At 44.3% G+C, this 20,752-nt stretch overlaps 1 protein-coding gene across 4 annotated transcripts in view; it reads left to right on the forward strand.

The window, feature by feature from the left end:
* Window positions 1-20,752, forward strand: part of LOC128684646 (uncharacterized) — a 131,382-nt gene that overhangs the window by 107,338 nt on the left and 3,292 nt on the right. For 3 of the 4 annotated variants that reach the window (XM_070102385.1, XM_070102384.1, XM_070102387.1), the window contains 3 exons: window positions 3,254-3,360; window positions 19,398-19,533; window positions 19,907-20,127. In XM_070102385.1, coding sequence (XP_069958486.1) covers window positions 3,266-3,360; window positions 19,398-19,533; window positions 19,907-20,127 — 452 coding nt within the window. In that variant the 5' untranslated portion in view covers window positions 3,254-3,265. Of the gene's footprint in view, window positions 1-3,253; window positions 3,361-19,397; window positions 19,534-19,906 lie in introns of all 4 variants that reach the window. The other variant, XM_070102390.1, reaches the window with a different exon arrangement.

Consider the following 20,752-nt stretch of genomic DNA (forward strand, 5'->3'; position numbering starts at 1 on the left):
GTATCTCTCATGGGTACACTCAACTAACTGCTTGTATCTCTCATGGGTACGCTCAACTAACTGCTTGTATCTCTCATGGGTACACTCAACTAACTGCTTGTATCTCTCATGGGTACACTCAACTAACTGCTTGTATCTCTCATGGGTACACTCAACTAACTGCTTGTATCTCTCATGGGTACACTCAACTAACTGCTTGTATCTCTCATGGGTACACTCAACTAACTGCTTGTATCTCTCATGGGTACACTCAACTAACAGCTCGTATCTCTCATGGGTACACTCAACTAACTGCTTTTATCTCTCATGGGTACACTCAACTAACTGCTTGTATCTCTCATGGGTACACTCAACTAACAGCTCGTATCTCTCATGGGTACACTCAACTAACTGCTTTTATCTCTCATGGGTACACTCAACTAACTGCTTGTATCTCTCATGGGTACACTCAACTAACAGCTCGTATCTCTCATGGGTACACTCAACTAACTGCTTGTATCTCTCATGGGTACACTCAACTAACAGCTCGTATCTCTCATGGGTACACTCAACTAACTGCTTGTATCTCTCATGGGTACACTCAACTAACTGCTTGTATCTCTCATGGGTACACTCAACTAACCTGAAAGAAATCAAAGAATTTATCCTCTACACTTTTCTCCAGAAATACTAAGAGACTGACAAATAAATTAATAATAACAACAGCAACATATTAATCACTCGTGGTCAATGAGTGAGACTCCACATTATCTTACCTGTGATATACCTTTGATGACTTTCAAGAGTCTTATCTTGAAGGTAATAGTTGTCTGGAACACTGCATTCTTTGACAACTGAGATTGCCAGGTGATCCACAGTGTGACCACACTGTGGCCATCTCAGTCGTCAAAGAATGCAGTGTTCCAGACAACTGTTATCTTCAAGATAAGACTCTTGAAAGTCATCAAAGGTATATCACAGGTAAGATAATGTGGAGTCTCACTCATTGGTCAGGAGTGATTTATATGTTGCTATTGTTCTTATTAATTTGCCAGTCAACATCACCTGACGCTGATCCTGATCACATGATAATATGATTTGTGATTTATACTTTAATAGTTAAGCTTGTGTCATTTTGGTTCTTTATTTGTAAAAAAAACTGTAATAGTCTTTATCTGGGGCTGTCACGATCCACTCACCAGTCAAGGAAAAGATTGGGAACGTCTGTAATTAACGCACGTAACTGAGTGAGCTGGATGGTTAACTTAGTGGCTCCTTCCAGGAAGGTTAGGGGATTGATCCTCAGGATACAAAAACATACACACACACACAATCTGGAGATTGAAGTAGTGAAGTCGGAGCCATACATAGCTTTAAGAAGAGTTACGATACGGCTCTTGGAGCAGGGAGTGGACCTAGTAGCGTCCAGCGAAGAGGAGGGCGCCATGAGCTAAGACTCGACCACTACAACTACAAATAGATGAGTACAAATAGGTGAGCACACACACACACACACACACACACACACACACACACACACACACACACACACACACACACACACACACACACACACACACACACACACACACACACACACAACACAACACAACACAACACAACACAACACAACACAACACACACACACACACACACACACACACACACACACACACACACACACACACACACACACACACACACACACACACACACACACACACACACACACACACACACACACACACACACACACACACACACACACACATACTCCAGGTAACATTTCTTTTCTTAGTGTTCTGAGAAAGTGTTGATAACAGATCTCAGCAACTTGGGTAGCCTCTGAAGGCAACTCTGGGAAACTCTGCCACAAGTTCACGTCAGAGTTGAGGATTTTTTTTTTCATATATTTTTAAACTCTTACTCAGTACAACTTATGTTTCTCAAGGCCACCACCCACCGGGGTGGGTAGGAAGACCACCTGATGAGTGGAACTCTGGAATGAACCCTGGGAGCCTGTATATATACATACTACATACAGAGATATACACTTCTTCAAGTATACATACAGTGTCCCCTCAGTGCGTGTACACCAAAGCAGGTTTTCTACTCACAGTTAGTACAAAGATTTTATGACCAGTGTTGCTTGGTTAGATTAATTTAAAACCCATCGACTACACGATGGGTCAACGCCCCATTGGCCAGGTCATGGACCTGGCCCAGGGGGCGTTGACCCCCGGAACACCCTCCAGGTATACTCCAGGCAGGTACACTAGAGCCATGAAGTTTCATGCAATCTGTTCACCACAAGTCGAGAATACTTTAATTCTTAAGATTGAGAATATTCACAATTCTCGCTATATAGAGTTTTGTAAATCCCCTTATTTATCAATAACAAGCTAAAAATAATAGTTATAGCTGATTCATGGAATCGTATGAGAGGACTGTAAACCACGAAACAGTGAATATTAGCCAGGTGAATCTTATTATGTCTGCGGCATGATATTGTGGTTAGCGCAGTGAACTGCGACTTTCACGATTCTCTTGCCATGAATTTGAATCCCGCTCCGATCAACGAGGTTATGACTAAATGGGTTTAAAGCCTGTACAGTACTCAAAAATACTAATAATACTTCAATCGCCAAAAACAAGTATGTCAATTTTCACCACATCAACACAAAGATCAGTTTTTCGGTTGTATATTGTGAGCACAAGATACCCAGATGCTGTACATGTGTATACTTCTTCCATCTTATCGGTATTGTATACCATACATGTACAACCTTAATAACTCTCGTGTAGTCGATAGGCTTGAAGTCCAATTAAGCAGCCAGCGTTAAGACGGTTCTGAGAGGAAATTGGTGTCTTAAGAGAGACGCGGGAGGGGGAATGGGAGGGGGAGGGGGAGCACCAGCTGCCGCAGGAAGACCTCTGATGGATTATAAATAATATAATTGGTGCTTTCTTGCTGTCTCGAGTTCTTAATTGAGTCAGCATGGGAGGTAGTGCTGCCAGGCTGATAGATGGAGGGAAGAAGTAGATGGAGAGAGAGAGAGAGAGAGAGAGAGAGAGAATCAATATTTGGGCAGATGAATAGATAGTTATGTGTACACTCTGGATATTCTCTCTCTCTCTCTCTCTCTCTCTCTCTCTCTCTCTCTCTCTCTCTCTCTCTCTCTCTCTCTCTCTCTCTCTCTCTCTCTCTCATTACCGAAATCTTGAATACATAATCACACTTTACATAAGAGATGTGCGTTGCCTTTGCTTACAGCTGGAGGCGAGGATGTGGTCAGACAGCTCCCACGCGCAAGGCTTTCCTTCCAGCGGCCACACCTTCCCTCACAGCCCAGCTCTAGACCGCCTCTGCTTCCACTCCAGGTAAGATTACCCCTCCAGCTCACTTCCAGGTAAGCTCACCTGCACCACATCACCTGTCACGCTCCAACTAACTTGCACACGATCATTTACTGACCTCAAGTCAGGGTTGAGTTGTCTGCCATTTGCAGTTCGACTGAACCGAGGTTTATACAGTCTTCTGAATAATTTGTTGATATTGGGTAATGGTTTACAATAATGGCGGCTAGTTCAGTGGGTCAGTTAACCACTGATACAGTGGTTTATTGAATGGGTGATACAGTGGTTTACACAATGATATAGTGGTTTACACAAAGACCTACAGATGAATATATAATTTCAACAGATATAAACACAATTCAACATATACACAATGTTTTTTAAGATTCCCATTAATTTTAATAATAGATAGTGACTGATCCCTGTGATAGATGTTCATTGATTCTGGCTGTAGACAATGGCAGACCTACATTTGTGGGGCCCTGAAGCTTGAACTGTTATAGGGGCCCCTTCGCAACTCCTTCTCATACAGTAGACCCCAAATTTTTAAGAAGTATGGACTAAAGTGACTTTTGGGGCCCCTCCGGGATTAGAAGCCCTCAAACTTAAGCTTCAGTAGTTGCATAGCAGATCCGCCCTCGGTTGTACATGTTAACTGATTCTAGTGGAACATGTTAAGTGATTCTAATGGTAGATGTTAACTGATTCATAAAAGTGCGTACCAATATAATTAAGTATTTATTTGTATTAACTACACCCAGAGCAGATGAATGTTAAGAGACGAACATCAACGTTCTGATGCTGGAGACGAACATCAACGTTCTGATGCTGGAGACGAACATCAACGTTCTGATGCTGGAGACGAACATCAGCGTTCTAATGCTGGAGACGAACATCAACGTTCTGATGCTGGAGACGAACATCAGCGTTCTAATGCTGGAGACGAACATCAGCGTTCTGATGCTGGAGACGAACATCAACGTTCTAATGCTGGAGACGAACATCAACGTTCTGATGCTGGAGACGAACATCAACGTTCTGATGCTGGAGACGAACATCAACGTTCTAATGCTGGAGACGAACATCAGCGTTCTGATGCTGGAGACGAACATCAACGTTCTGATGCTGGAGAAGAACATCAACGTTCTGATGCTGGAGACAAACATCAACGTTCTGATGCTGGAGAAGAGCATCAACGTTCTGATGCTGGAGATGAACATCAACGTTCTGATGCTGGAGACGAACATCAACGTTCTGATGCTGGAGACGAACATCAACATTCTGATGCTGGAGACGAACATCAACGTTCTGATGCTGGAGAAGAACATCAACGTTCTGATGCTGGAGACGAACATCAACGTTCTGATGCTGGAGAAGAACATCAACGTCCTGATGCTGGAGACGAACATCAACGTTCTGATGCTGGAGAAGAACATCAACGTTCTGATGCTGGAGAAGAACATCAACGTTCTGATGCTGGAGACGAACATCAACGTTCTGATGCTGGAGAAGAACATCAACGTTCTGATGCTGGAGACGAACATCAACGTTCTGATGCTGGAGAAGAGCATCAACGTTCTGATGCTGGAGATGAACATCAACGTTCTGATGCTGGAGACGAACATCAACGTTCTGATGCTGGAGACGAACATCAACGTTCTGATGCTGGAGAAGAACATCAACGTTCTGATGCTGGAGAAGAGCATCAACGTTCTGATGCTGGAGACGAACATCAACGTTCTGATGCTGGAGAAGAACATCAACGTTCTGATGCTGGAGACGAACATCAACGTTCAGATGCTGGAGACGAACATCAACGTTCTGATGCTGGAGAAGAGCATCAACGTTCTGATGCTGGAGATGAGTATCAACGTTCTGATGCTGGAGACGAACATCAACGTTCAGATGCTGGAGACGAACATCAACGTTCTGATGCTGGAGAAGAACATCAACGTTCTGATGCTGGAGAAAAGCATCAACGTTCTGATGCTGGAGACGAACATCAACGTTCAGATGCTGGAGACGAACATCAACGTTCTGATGCTGGAGAAGAACATCAACGTTCTGATGCTGGAGATGAGCATCAACGTTCTGATGCTGGAGACGAACATCAACGTTCTGATGCTGGAGACGAACATCAACGTTCTGATGCTGGAGAAGAACATCAACGTTCTGATGCTGGAGACGAACATCAACGTTCTGATGCTGGAGAAGAACATCACCGTTCTGATGCTGGAGACGAACATCAACGTTCAGATGCTGGAGACGAACATCAACGTTCTAATGCTGGAGACGAACATCAACGTTCTGATGCTGGAGTCGAACATCAACGTTCTGATGCTGGAGAAGAGCATCAACGTTCAGATGCTGGAGACGAACATCAACGTTCTGATGCTGGAGACGAACATCAACGTTCTGATGCTGGAGACGAACATCAACGTTCTGATGCTGGAGAAGAACATCAACGTTCTGATGCTGGAGACGAACATCAACGTTCTGATGCTGGAGACGAACATCAACGTTCTGATGCTGGAGACGAACATCAACGTTCTGATGCTGGAGACGAACATCAACGTTCTGATGCTGGAGACGAACATCAACGTTCTGATGCTGGAGACGAACATCAACGTTCTGATGCTGGAGACGAACATCAACGTTCTGATGCTGGAGACGAACATCAACGTTCTGATGCTGGAGACGAACATCAACGTTCTGATGCTGGAGACGAACATCAACGTTCTGATGCTGGAGACGAACATCAACGTTTTGATGCTGGAGACGAACATCAACGTTCTGATGCTGGAGACGAACATCAACGTTCTGATGCTGGAGACGAACATCAACGTTCTGATGCTGGAGACGAACATCAACGTTCTGATGCTGGAGACGAACATCAACGTTCTGATGCTGGAGACGAACATCAACGTTCTGATGCTGGAGACGAACATCAACGTTCTGATGCTGGAGACGAACATCAACGTTCTGATGCTGGAGACGAACATCAACGTTCTGATGCTGGAGACGAACATCAACGTTCTGATGCTGGAGACGAACATCAACGTTCTGATGCTGGAGACGAACATCAACGTTCTGATGCTGGAGAAGAACATCAACGTTCTGATGCTGGAGAAGAACATCAACGTTCTGATGCTGGAGAAGAACATCAACGTTCTGATGCTGGAGAAGAACATCAACGTTCTGATGCTGGAGAAGAACATCAACGTTCTGATGCTGGAGAAGAACATCAACGTTCTGATGCTGGAGAAGAACATCAACGTTCTGATGCTGGAGAAGAACATCAACTCACTGCCTTAGAATTGCACATTCCATTATTTTATCATTTTTTTTATTGTTATTCCCTAAGGTTTAATGGCAAATGTTTCAATTATTGGTTATTTATTTGCAAGTGATTAAAGTGGAGCTTTATAAAATAAAAGGTGACACCACCAGCCAAGAATATCTTAATCTATGAAACAGGAATCATATTAGTGTCTTAGGTGTCACACACACACACACACACACACACACACACACACACACACACAGGGGCCATAAAGCTCCTGGTAAATGTGAGATTATCACTTTTAGATCCAAAGAAGCAAAGGGCTTATCCACTTCCTGGGATCAAAAGCCCTTCATTAACATCAGAGATTTTAATATAGAAATTTTGGAGTAGCAAAGCAGAAATATTCGCCACAACAAGGTTGTCAGGATTGTCTTGGCCTTGGGCAGGTCTTGAGGAAGTGAGTCTGATTCCTGAAGGAAATCCTGAGATAAGAGCAACTGCACGGAAAGTTATTAGAAGTAATTAAGCCAATTATAACTACGGAAGTCTTGCAATCTATGAAGACAAGTTCAAGCAGGAAGCCAACTCTTACAAACTTTCTTTGCCCTGTCAGTTCAAGAGTTCATCTCCCAGCTCACAGTGAACCTGTTAATAGTTAACTTGACAAAGTTAAGCAAGTCTCTTGAGACAGTCAGTTCCTCTTATTTCCATAATCTAAGACAAGGATGGAATACAAAGAGATAATAGCCTTTAATAAAATCTCGCAGGCAGTATTGAACAAGATGAGCTAAAGAAGGAAGCATTCATATAAGTCTAGATATATGTTAGTTACTGTGGCAAGCGAGGTCTGACGCAAGCATCAATGGAAGAAGATATTCATAACCTCATCTCTCACAATAACACAAACAGGTGAAAAATCGCTACTAAGGAATAGCTAACAGAGTGAGTAGAATATCAGAAGTTTAAGACAACCCCCAGTTCGGAGTATGAGGATCAGATTAACAGAGACCGATCTCCAGCTACACTTCGACTTGTAAACATCAGATATCAAAACCTTTATACACAAAAGCCGTGAGAATTGAAGGATATCAGCACCACCACACAAAGATCAACACTGAGAGAAGTTTAACAGTGTAGAGAACGAAGATCAAGGTCAGCAAGGAGACCAACTTCTACTGACACGTTGGTGTTAAGAGAAGAGAGAACATCTAAACCTCAACTCAAAACCAAGGTCCCAGATGCAAGTTCCAAAGTAGGAACACATTGTCAACACCAGCCTATAACGAGTGTGTGAGCTAGCTGGTCGAAGTTGTAAAGAGGCCAGAGACCTCCAACCCTCAACTATGTCTAGAGACCTCATTCTCCCTTCTCATCTCTCTTTATCTACATTCTAGTCTTCATTCTCCCTTACCATCTTTCTATCTACGTTCTACTCCTCATTCTTCCTTCTCATCTACTCCTCATTCTACTTTCCACTCCCCCTTCCCTCTACACACTTCCAACATAATAGTTTCCTTGTCACAAAATCGTTGTATACCTTTAGGGAAACATCCAATATATAATTTTCTCCAGAAATTGGAAATTGTAACTATTTGTAAAAAATTTCATCTTGGAGACCACAAACTTCAAGGTCTAGGCAATATTGAATTCCTGGGCTGGTTCATCAACCTGTCACTCTTATGTGACCCAGCACAGGTAAGGGTGACCTCAGTGTTACCTCAGTTTACTACGGTTTACTGACATATACACAGACTCAGTATTGCGATCCAGAGAGGAAATGGATGCAGCATTCTGGACACAAGAGACACGACCTGCCACCTGGATGTAGGCTGTGAGATGTAGACTCTGAGATGTAGACTCTGAGATGTAGACTCTGAGATGTAGACTCTGAGATGTCATGCATGTTGTTCTCCTTCCCATTGTAAATTTGGGATATATATATATATATATATATATATATATATATATATATATATATATATATATATATATATATATATATATATATATATATATATATATATATATACATATATATATATATATATATATATATATATATATATATATATATATATATATATATATATATATATATATATATATATATAATATATATATATATATATATATATATATATATATATATATATATATATATATATATATATATATATATATTAATCCGAATAAAGTCTTGTAGGTGCCAGTTACCCGAAGCAGGAGGTATGTATCTGTGGCGCCATCTCCAGGTTAATTAGTCGGCATCTTGAAGTGGAGGTGGAGAACTTCTTCACCTTCAGAAGAGAAGGAAGGCTACCACCACCTTTAGGAGGAAAGGAAGGCTACCACCACCTTTAGGAGGAAAGGAAGGCTACCACCACCTTCAGGAGGGAAGGAAGGCTACCACCACCTTCAGGAGGGAAGGAAGGTTACCACCACCTTCAGGAGGGAAGGAAGGTTACAGCCACCTTCAGGAGGGAAGGAAGGTTACCACCACCTTCAGGAGGGAAGGAAGGCTACCACCACCTTCAGGAGGGAAGGGAGGCTACCATAACCTTCAGAAGGGAAGGGAGGCTACCACCACCTTCAGGAGGGAAGGAAGATTACCACCACCTTCAGGAGGGAAGGAAGGTTACCCCCACCTTCAGGAGGGGAGGAAGGTTACCACCACCTTCAGGAGGGAAGGAAGGTTAACACCACCTTCAGGAGAGAAGGAAGGCTACCACCACCTTCAGGAGGGAAGGAAGGTTACCACCACCTTCAGGAGGGAAGAAAGGCTACCACCACCTTCAGGAGTGGAGGAAGGTTACCACCACCTTCAGGAGGGAAGGAAAGCTACCACCACCTTCAGGAGGGAAGGAAGGTTACCACCATCTTCAGGAGGGAAGGAAGGCTATCACGAGCTTCAGGAGGGAAGGAACGTTACCACCACCTTCAGGAGGGAAAGAATGCTACCACCACCTTCAGGAGGGAAGGAAGGCTACCACCACCTTTAGGAGGAAAGGAAGGCTACCACCACCTTCAGGAGGGAAGGAAGGCTACCACCACCTTCAGGAGGGAAGGAAGGCTACCACCACCTTCAGGAGGGAAGGAAGGCTACCACCACCTTTAGGAGGGAAGGAAGGCTACCACCACCTTCAGGAGGGAAAGAATGGTACCACCACCTTCAGGAGGGAAGGAAGGCTACCACCACCTTCAGGAGGGAAGGAAGGTTACCACCACCTTCAGGAGGGAAGGAAGGTTACCACCACCTTCAGGAGGGAAAGAATGCTACCACCACCTTCAGGAGGGAAGGAAGGCTACCACCACCTTCAGGAGGGAAGGAAGGTTAACACCACCTTCAGGAGGGAAGGAAGGCTACCACCACCTTCAGGAGGGAAGGAAGGTTAACACCACCTTCAGGAGGGAAGGAAGGCTACCACCACCTTCAGGAGGGAAAGAAGGCTACCACCACCTTTAGGAGGGAAGGAAGGCTACCACCACCTTCAGGAGGGAAGGAAGGCTACCACCACCTTCAGGAGGGAAGGAAGGCTACCACCACCTTCAGGAGGGAAAGAATGCTACCACCACCTTCAGGACGGAAGGAAGGTTACCACCACCTTCAGGAGTGAAGGAAGGTTACCACCACCTTCAGGAGGGAAGGAAGGTTACCACCACCTTCAGGAGGGAAAGAATGCTACCACCACCTTCAGGACGGAAGGAAGGTTACCACCACCTTCAGGAGGGAAGAAAGGCTACCACCACCTTCAGGAGGGAAGGCAGGCTACCACCACCTTCAGGAGGGAAGAAAGGCTACCACCACCTTCAGGAGGGAAGGAAGGTTACCACCACCTTCAGGAGGGAAAGAATGCTACCACCACCTTCAGGAGGGAAGGAAGGCTACCACCACCTTCAGGAGGGAAGGAAGGTTACCACCACCTTCAGGAGGGAAGGCAGGCTACCACCACCTTCAGGAGGGAAGGAAGGTTACCACCACCTTCAGGAGGGAAGGCAGGCTACCACCACCTTCAGGAGGGAAGGAAGGCTACCACCACCTTCAGGAGGGAAGGAAGGTTACCACCACTTTCAGGAGGGAAAGAATGCTACCACCACCTTCAGGAGGGAAGGAAGGCTACCACCACCTTCAGGAGGGAAAGAATGCTACCACCACCTTCAGGAGGGAAGGAAGGCTACCACCACCTTCAGGAGGGAAAGAATGCTACCACCACCTTCAGGAGGGAAGGAAGGCTACCACCACCTTCAGGAGGGAAGGAAGGTTACCACCACCTTCAGGAGGGAAAGAATGCTACCACCACCTTCAGGAGGGAAGGAAGGCTACCACCACCTTCAGGAGGGAAGGAAGGCTACCACCACCTTCAGGAGGGAAGGAAGGTTACCACCACCTTCAGGAGGGAAGGAAGGTTACCACCACCTTCAGGAGGGAAGGAAGGCTACCACCACCTTCAGGAGGGAAGGAAGGTTACCACCACCTTCAGGAGGGAAGGAAGGTTACCACCACCTTCAGGAGGGAAGGAAGGCTACCACCACCTTCAGGAGGGAAGGAAGGTTACCACCACCTTCAGGAGGAATCTTACTCACACACGGGAGATTCCTCCCAAACACACGGGAGGTTCCTCCCACACACGGGAGGTTCCTCCCACACACACAAGAGTCTCCTCCCACACACAGGAGTCTCCTCCCACACACAGGAGTCTCCTCCCACACACACAGGAGTCTCCTCCCACACACGGGAGGTTCCTCCCACACACACAGGAGTCTCCTCCCACACACGGGAGGTTCCTCCCACACACACAAGAGTCTCCTCCCACACACGGGAGGTTCCTCCCACACACACAGGAATCTCCTCCCACACACGGGAGGTTCCTCCCACACACACAGGAGTCTCCTCCCACACACGGGAGGTTCCTTCCACACACACAGGCGTCTCCTCCCACACACGGGAGTTTCCTCCCACACACACAGGAGTCTTCTCCCATACACGGGAGGTTCCTCCCACACACACAAGAGTCTCCTCCCACACACGGGAGGTTCCTCCCACACACACAAGAGTCTCCTCCCACACACGGGAGGTTCCTCCCACACACATAGGAGTCTCCTCCCACACACGGGAGGTTCCTCCCACACACACAAGAGTCTCCTCCCACACACGGGAGGTTCCACCCACACACACAGGAGTCTCCTCCCACACACGGGAGGTTCCTCCCACACACACAAGAGTCTCCTCCCACACACGGGAGGTTCCTCCCACACACACAAGATTCTCCTCCCACACACGGGAGGTTCCTCCCACACACACACAAGAGTCTCCTCCCACACACGGGAGGTTCCTCCCACACACACAAGAGTCTCCTCCCACACAAAGAAGGTTCCTCCCACACACACAAGATTCTCCTCGCACACACGGGAGGTTCCTCCCACACACACAAGATTCTCCTCCCACACACGGGAGGTTCCTCCCACACACACAAGATTCTCCTCGCACACACAGAAGGTTCCTCCCACACACACAAGATTCTCCTCCCACACACGGGAGGTTCCTCCCACACACACAAGAGTCTCCTCCCACACACGGGAGGTTCCTCCCACACACACAGGAGTCTCCTCCCACACACGGGAGGTTCCTCCCACACACACAAGAGTCTCCTCCCACACACGGGAGGTTCCTCCCACACACACAGGAGTCTCCTCCCACACACGGGAGGTTCCTCCCACACACACAAGAGTCTCCTCCCACACACGGGAGGTTCCTCCCACACACACAAGATTCTCCTCCCACACACGGGAGGTTCCTCCCACACACACAAGATTCTCCTCGCACACACAGAAGGTTCCTCCCACACACACAGGAGTCTCCTCCCACACACGGGAGGTTCCTCCCACACACACAAGAGTCTCCTCCCACACACGGGAGGTTCCTCCCACACACACAAGATTCTCCTCCCACACACGGGAGATTCCTCCCACACACACAAGATTCTCCTCGCACACACAGAAGGTTCCTCCCACACACACAAGATTCTCCTCCCACACACGGGAGGTTCCTCCCACACACACAAGAGTCTCCTCCCACACACGGGAGGTTCCTCCCACACACACAGGAGTCTCCTCCCACACACGGGAGGTTCCTCCCACACACACAAGAGTCTCCTCCCACACAGGGGAGGTTAGTCCCACACACACAGGAGTCTCCTCCCACACACGGGAGGTTCCTCCCACACACACAGGAATCTCCTCCCACACACGGGAGGTTCCTCCCACACACACAAGAGTCTCCTCCCACACACGGGAGGCTCCTTCCACACACACACACACACACACACACACACACACACAAGAGTCTCCTCCCACACACAGAAGGTTCCTCCCACACACACAAGATTCTCCTCGCACACACGGGAGGCTCCTTCCACACACACACACACACACACACACACACACACACACACACACACACACACACACACACACACACACACACACACGAGAGGCTACTGCCACACACACGGGAAGCTGCAATACTTCCTTGGATGCGTCACAACAATGGGAACTCTCTTTCCGTTTTCTTTGTCATCTGTTTTCTCCTCCAGTAGTTATAGACTGTGTAGAAACAAAGAACGAGGAGCCAAGCAGTGTGCTCACTGCAAATTTTGATTAAAGTAAACTTTAAAATTATACAAACTGATATATATACATATATATATATATATATATATATATATATATATATATATATATATATATATATATATATATATATATATATATATATATATATATATATATATATATATATTAGTTAGTATAATTTTAAAGTTTACTTATATCCCAGTTTCCCTATTTTTGAGGGTTAAGTTGTTTTCGACTAGTGGTACAAAGGTTACCTTGTAATCTTAGTGTAATAATGGGTCTTTAAACTCTATTAAGCAAGTAACCAACGAGAGAGGTGTATATCCCGCTGTACATAAGCTGATAGTTTATCTTCTTGTTTAAAGCATTGAATCATTGTCTACTGGAGGTGAAGAAGTTACGTGGAGCCTTAATGACCCTCGTGGGATGTGAGAAAAACTGACCCTTCACTAAATGCACTTTCTTCACCTGATCCTCCCTCTCTGGTACGATTAAACTCATCTGATTGATGATGGTCTCTCATTCGTGAATACATTCTTCAAACTAACTTAAAACTAAAAATTTAAGAGTTGAAAAATCTTAAGAGTTATTATGGGATTGCCAGAAAGGTGGTGAGAGTTCCATGGACCACATACTGACTACCTTTACAACGACCAGGTTAAAAGAATTTGGAGCAGTGAAGCAAATTCCAGCTGAATGGTTGATGGATCATTACGACCATAATCCACTTTTTCACCTGACTTTCCCTGGCACTTAAGATCACCAAGTCCAATCATTTCCAGTCACTCTTGTCCTTGATACCACAAGTCACTGTAACACTAGGGTAGGTACTGACATTATTATCGTGGAAAATTTTGAATTTTCCTAAATTCAGCACGTGTAAATTTGAATAATATAATAATTGTGTATTAAAATGTGATGCTGATTTGACCCTTCGAGAAATTTTGAGTGACGGGGGGGGGGGTGTAGATCAGCTGCAGAGTGACGAGGACGGGAGGACGCCATAGTGAAACTGAATGTGTAAACACTGGTCTGTTAATTGTGCAATGTTCAGTTGGTGTATATCGAACTCAATCCGTAATTTAGAAATTGCTGAAACGTTCCTGCTGAAGAATTGGGATAAATAGTGTGGAAAACACTTATAACTCGGCTACAAGGACGGAAAAATGGGGGACTCCGATCCTTCCCAGCAGCACACCTTAGCTAAGTGACGCTTACCTGGCAGTGCTTCTCTTTCTTAGTATTTGACTGTCTCCTCCTCCTCCTTCTTACTACCTCCTCCACTACTATTACTACCTTCTACCTCCACCACTGCTACTACTACTACCTTCTGCCTCCACCACTGCTACTATTACTACCTTCTACCTCCACCACTGCTACTACTACTACCTTCTACCTCCACCACTGCTACTATTACTACCTTCTACCTCCACCACTGCTACTACTACTACCTTCTACCTCCACCACTGCTACTATTACTACCTTCTACCTCCACCACTGCTACTACTACTACCTTCTACCTCCACCACTGCTACTACTACTACCTTCTACCTCCACCACTGCTACTATTACTACCTTCTACCTCCACCACTGCTACTACTACTACCTTCTACCTCCACCACTGCTACTATTACTACCTTCTACCTCCACCACTGCTACTATTACTACCTTCTACCTCCACCACTGCTACTATTACTACCTTCTACCTCCACCACTGCTACTACTACTACCTTCTACCTCCACCACTGCTACTACTACTACCTTCTACCTCCACCACTGCTACTACTACTACCTTCTACCTCCACCACTGCTACTATTACTACCTTCTACCTCCACCACTGCTACTATTACTACCTTCTACCTCCACCACTGCTACTACTACTACCTTCTACCTCCACCACTGCTACTACTACTACCTTCTACCTCCACCACTGCTACTACTACTACCTTCTACCTCCACCACTGCTACTATTACTACCTTCTACCTCCACCACTGCTACTATTACTACCTTCTACCTCCACCACTGCTACTACTACTACCTTCTACCTCCACCACTGCTACTATTACTACCTTCTACCTCCACCACTGCTACTATTACTACCTTCTACCTCCACCACTGCTACTACTACTACCTTCTACCTCCACCACTGCTACTACTACTACCTTCTACCTCCACCACTGCTACTATTACTACCTTCTACCTCCACCACTGCTACTACTACTACCTTCTACCTCCACCACTGCTACTACTACTACCTTCTACCTCCACCACTGCTACTATTACTACCTTCTACCTCCACCACTGCTACTACTACTACCTTCTACCTCCACCACTGCTACTATTACTACCTTCTACCTCCACCACTGCTACTACTACTACCTTCTACCTCCACCACTGCTACTACTACTACCTTCTACCTCCACCACTGCTACTACTACTACCTTCTACCTCCACCACTGCTACTATTACTACCTTCTACCTCCACCACTGCTACTATTACTACCTTCTACCTCCACCACTGCTACTATTACTACCTTCTACCTCCACCACTGCTACTACTACTACCTTCTACCTCCACCACTGCTACTACTACTACCTTCTACCTCCACCACTGCTACTACTACTACCTTCTACCTCCACCACTGCTACTACTACTACCTTCTACCTCCACCACTGCTACTACTACTACCTTCTACCTCCACCACTGCTACTATTACTACCTTCTACCTCCACCACTGCTACTACTACTACCTTCTACCTCCACCACTGCTACTACTACTACCTTCTACCTCCACCACTGCTACTACTACTACCTTCTACCTCCACCACTGCTACTATTACTACCTTCTACCTCCACCACTGCTACTACTACTACCTTCTACCTCCACCACTGCTACTACTACTACCTTCTACCTCCACCACTGCTACTACTACTACCTTCTACCTCCACCACTGCTACTATTACTACCTTCTACCTCCACCACTGCTACTACTACTACCTTCTACCTCCACCACTGCTACTACTACTACCTTCTACCTCCACCACTGCTACTATTACTACCTTCTACCTCCACCACTGCTACTACTACTACCTTCTACCTCCACCACTGCTACTACTACTACCTTCTACCTCCACCACTGCTACTACTACTACCTTCTACCTCCACCACTGCTACTACTACTACCTTCTACCTCCACCACTGCTACTATTACTACCTTCTACCTCCACCACTGCTACTACTACTACCTTCTACCTCCACCACTGCTACTACTACTACCTTCTACCTCCACCACTGCTACTACTACTACCTTCTACCTCCACCACTGCTACTACTACTACCTTCTACCTCCACCACTGCTACTACTACCACCTCCTGCCTATATAAACCCCTCATACAGGTAATTTCTCACATAACAATTCTTATTATTATTATTATTATTATTATTATTATTATTTTAGTATTATTATTATTAGTAGTAGTAGTAGTGGTATATTATTTTGTTTATTATTATTATTATTTTATCAGCAGTAGCTGCAACATTATATTTATGGGGAAGCACTAAACCCGTGGGGGTCTTACAGCGCTGGGTGAACGTGAATTTAATCAGGTTTAATCCGAGAAAGGGAAGGGTGGCTCCAAGTCTCGAGATCAAGAGCTCTTCCACTAAACATCAAAATACGCATTTAGAAGACAAAACCTGACTTTATCTCATTAGCCTGACTAATGGAAACTGTTAGTTCATGTTACAAGAGGAACAGACTCGTGCTAATTACCTAAGTTAACTCAGAGTAAAGTGATACTCGACCACAAGTTGAACTGTTAGAATTTAACACAGCCACAGTTTAAGGTACTTACCCATATAAGTAGTAATTTCAACATAGACTGTATATATATATATATATATATATATATATATATATATATATATATATATATATATATATATATATATATATATATATATATATATATATATATGGTTTAGAAAGACACGTAAGCAAACACTATAACATATTTATTAGAAAACGTTTCGGTCCTGGGACCTTGATCACTTACATATATATATATATATATATATATATATATATATATATATATATATATATATATATATATATATATATATATATATATATATATATGTCGTGCCGAATATGTAAAACTGGTCAATTAGCAAGAACTCATTTAAAATTAAGTCCTTTCTAAAATTTTCTCTTATACGTTTAGAGATATATTTTTTTCATTAATTTTAATGTAGAAATTTTTAATTTTGCTCCAAAAGAGTCTTAGAAAACTTACCTAACCTTATTATGACAAGAACAATTTATTTTAGCCTAACCCAACTAAATATATTTTAGATTTGTTTACAATAATTTAATACTAAACAAACACAGTGAAATATATTTTTTTCGTTAGGTTCAGAGTGATTTTGGCGAAATTATTGCATACACAAATTTTCGCTTGTCCGATATGGCAAGATGAGCGTTGCTATTTAAGCCAAGATAGCAAGTTCTGCCTATTCGGCACGACATATATATATATATATATATATATATATATATATATATATATATATATATATATATATAGAGAGAGAGAGAGAGAGAGAGAGAGAGAGAGAGACAGACAGACAGACAGACAGACAGACAGACAGATAGAGACAGACAGACAGACAGACAGACAGACAGACAGACAGACAGACAGACAGACAGACAGACAGACAGACAGATAGAGACAGACAGACAGACAGACAGACAGACAGACAGACAGACAGACAGACAGACAGACAGAGGATGTTACAAGTAACAGCAGTCAGTATTACGTTTAAGAGTTCACTTTATCGCTCTGCCATAACATATTACGTAAATTCTCAACTGTTAAGTGGATTGTGCACTGGAGAATTTACCTGTATTCACAGGTAAATTCTTGGTCAGGTTAAGATGAATTACTTTTATTGTGGAGACTACCAAAAACACACTTTCTTCCCATAGACTCAAACTATTTATTATTGAAAAATTTACATAATTATGAACTTAAATGAGATTTTCAGATATACAATTTTAACTTTCTTTACCGTCATGAAAACTCTATGCCAATCAGAAGAACCATTTCAAAAAAATAAAAAAAAAGCTGACAGCTATTATAAGAACTGGTTATCGAGAGCTTCTTATCCCACTGGTGCCTCACTTAGCTTCAGATACAACAATATTAATGCCAAGGTTTTCTATTTATCTAATGTTTATTATCATAACCATAAATTTTCGAAGGGTTGACCAGTTAGCCAGTGGAAGGCGTCAGTCAGATGATCAGAAGTTCCAGCTGCGGGTCAACAAGAAACACTTGTTCCTGTTTCCTGGCTAACCTAATCTGACCTTTTTCTTATATGCCCTTTACAGAGGTGGACCTTTAACATACTCCTTTTTGTTTACATCATCACCACCCTGACCCTTCCCCCACTCCACACCTTGTCACTCTTCGATTATAGCCACACCATGGTTATAGCCATGTGTCTCCGTGTCGGGAAAGATCCTTGTGCATTTCGTTCTAGTGTGTCCGCCATGTCTCGACCAGTCATGAGATGCTGGGTGCGTACAGTTGATAAACTGCCACACACTGCCTCGCTGCTGGGTCTAGCCCCGGCTCTCATTTTATTTTCTAGTCCTTCCTCTCCTCCTACTACTCCTTTCTTCACTTCCCACTAACTTCTCACGGGACCTTACCTGAGAGTGAGTCAAGTCTAGTTACGGGTCTTCTCTAACTCTCAGTGTGCGTACATCACAGTTTACATTAATCACTAAGAGAGTTAATAATAATTTTTATTTCTATGAGTACATGATACAACTGATACAGACCATAGCTGACATCAGTGACATACTATAAAGAAACCCACTGGTTATTCAGAGCATTTCGAGCAAATTAAGTTAATTTTGTTCCCAGGATGCGACCAACACCAGTCGACTAACATCCAGGTACCTATTTACTGGTAGGTGAACAAGGATAGTAGGTAGCTTAAGCATGGCTTCATCTAGGTGGAATACCTCCTTAATCTAGAAATTAAGTTAAGCGATACTGACGTTACTCATGGCTATAATTAAAGTTCTTATCATTGCTGCAACATGAATCACATACTTGGTGTTGCAGACTCGGTTGTGTCCTGGCCGGAGGAGGGGGGAGAGTTGGGTCCCAGACCTTGCCAGAGTACATGGCCCAGCTCCAGGACCCACCTTCACTACCCACTACTACAGAAATCTCCGCTGAGGCCGCCATCTTCGTCGCCGTGAGTGTATGAACGTAATTTACCAATATGTAATTACCCACTTGTAATAACCTCTTTGTAGTCATAGAACTTTGTTCATGATGTTCCCCTCTGAGGTATTTGGTTTTTTTTAAACGGGTGTGAAGTTAATACTGTTTTTAATTAATACTATTGTTTTACTACTCTGGAAATTGGAATTTCTAGCATCCCTTCGGTTCCAAGTTTTTCTTTGTTTACAACTGTGTTCTCTTGTTCTCTCCGATGAAAGTACTAAGAAATCTTTACTTACCTTGAGAGTACAAACTTGATATAGTCATATACACACGTGTGTGTGTGTGTGTGTGTTGTCATGAGTCCCAAACAGAGCCTAAGAATGCCCTTGTCTGTCCTTCAGGTGATCGTGGTGTTTTACGTGGCTATCATTGTCATCCTCCTGGGAACGAACATGCGACGTCCTCACTCTTCGTCGCCGCGGACTCGCCGTTCCCGATCTCGGTCTCGTTCTCGGTCCCGACATCGTCACCAAGTCGTTCTGGATCCCCGCAACGGCGCCGTCAGCACCCAACACACCCAGAAGAAGAGGGAGACTGCGTCTTGCCCGGTGGAGGGAGCTGAGTGCGTGTAGAACACCAGGTGGTGTAATTCTCGAGAAAGACTGTTAGGATCCGTGGGACCATCTTTGGTATCATGGGATCTTTCTTTCGATCTGCGGGACCGTCTTCGGATCCGCGAGACCTTCTTGATAACCTTGGGACCTGATTGAACCCTCATTTACTTCCGTACTACATGACTGTACCTTATTTTGACCTGCAGGACCTATTCTGACATCATATAGATCCGGAGAACCTGACTGGGCCTCATTTAGATCCATAGAGCTTGATTTGATCTCATAATTTCGTAGGTCCTGATAGGACCTCGCACCCGATTCTGTTTTTTTTTTTTTCACGTAGACTTTGTAACATATCTGAATAGTTATATAAAACTGACCCGGGAAACCCTTCAAAATTGGGAATATAAAGTTACAGACCGGCTAAGAACATTACTGTGAACCTCAAGACGTGGAACTCTTTGAGTGTGTCAAACCTGTGATACGTGAGTTCTTGATATCCAATTGTTTGAGGTGCACTACACATGTTATCCGTGAGCTCTTAAGGTGTTATATGAAGTTTATGAGACTTATAGTTCCCTGGTTAAAGTATTTAATACTGCGTAGTGACCTTACTAGATCTCCATTTATTCT

The sequence above is a fragment of the Cherax quadricarinatus genome, chromosome 5 (assembly GCF_038502225.1).
Source record: "Cherax quadricarinatus isolate ZL_2023a chromosome 5, ASM3850222v1, whole genome shotgun sequence".
Lineage (NCBI taxonomy): Eukaryota > Metazoa > Arthropoda > Malacostraca > Decapoda > Parastacidae > Cherax > Cherax quadricarinatus.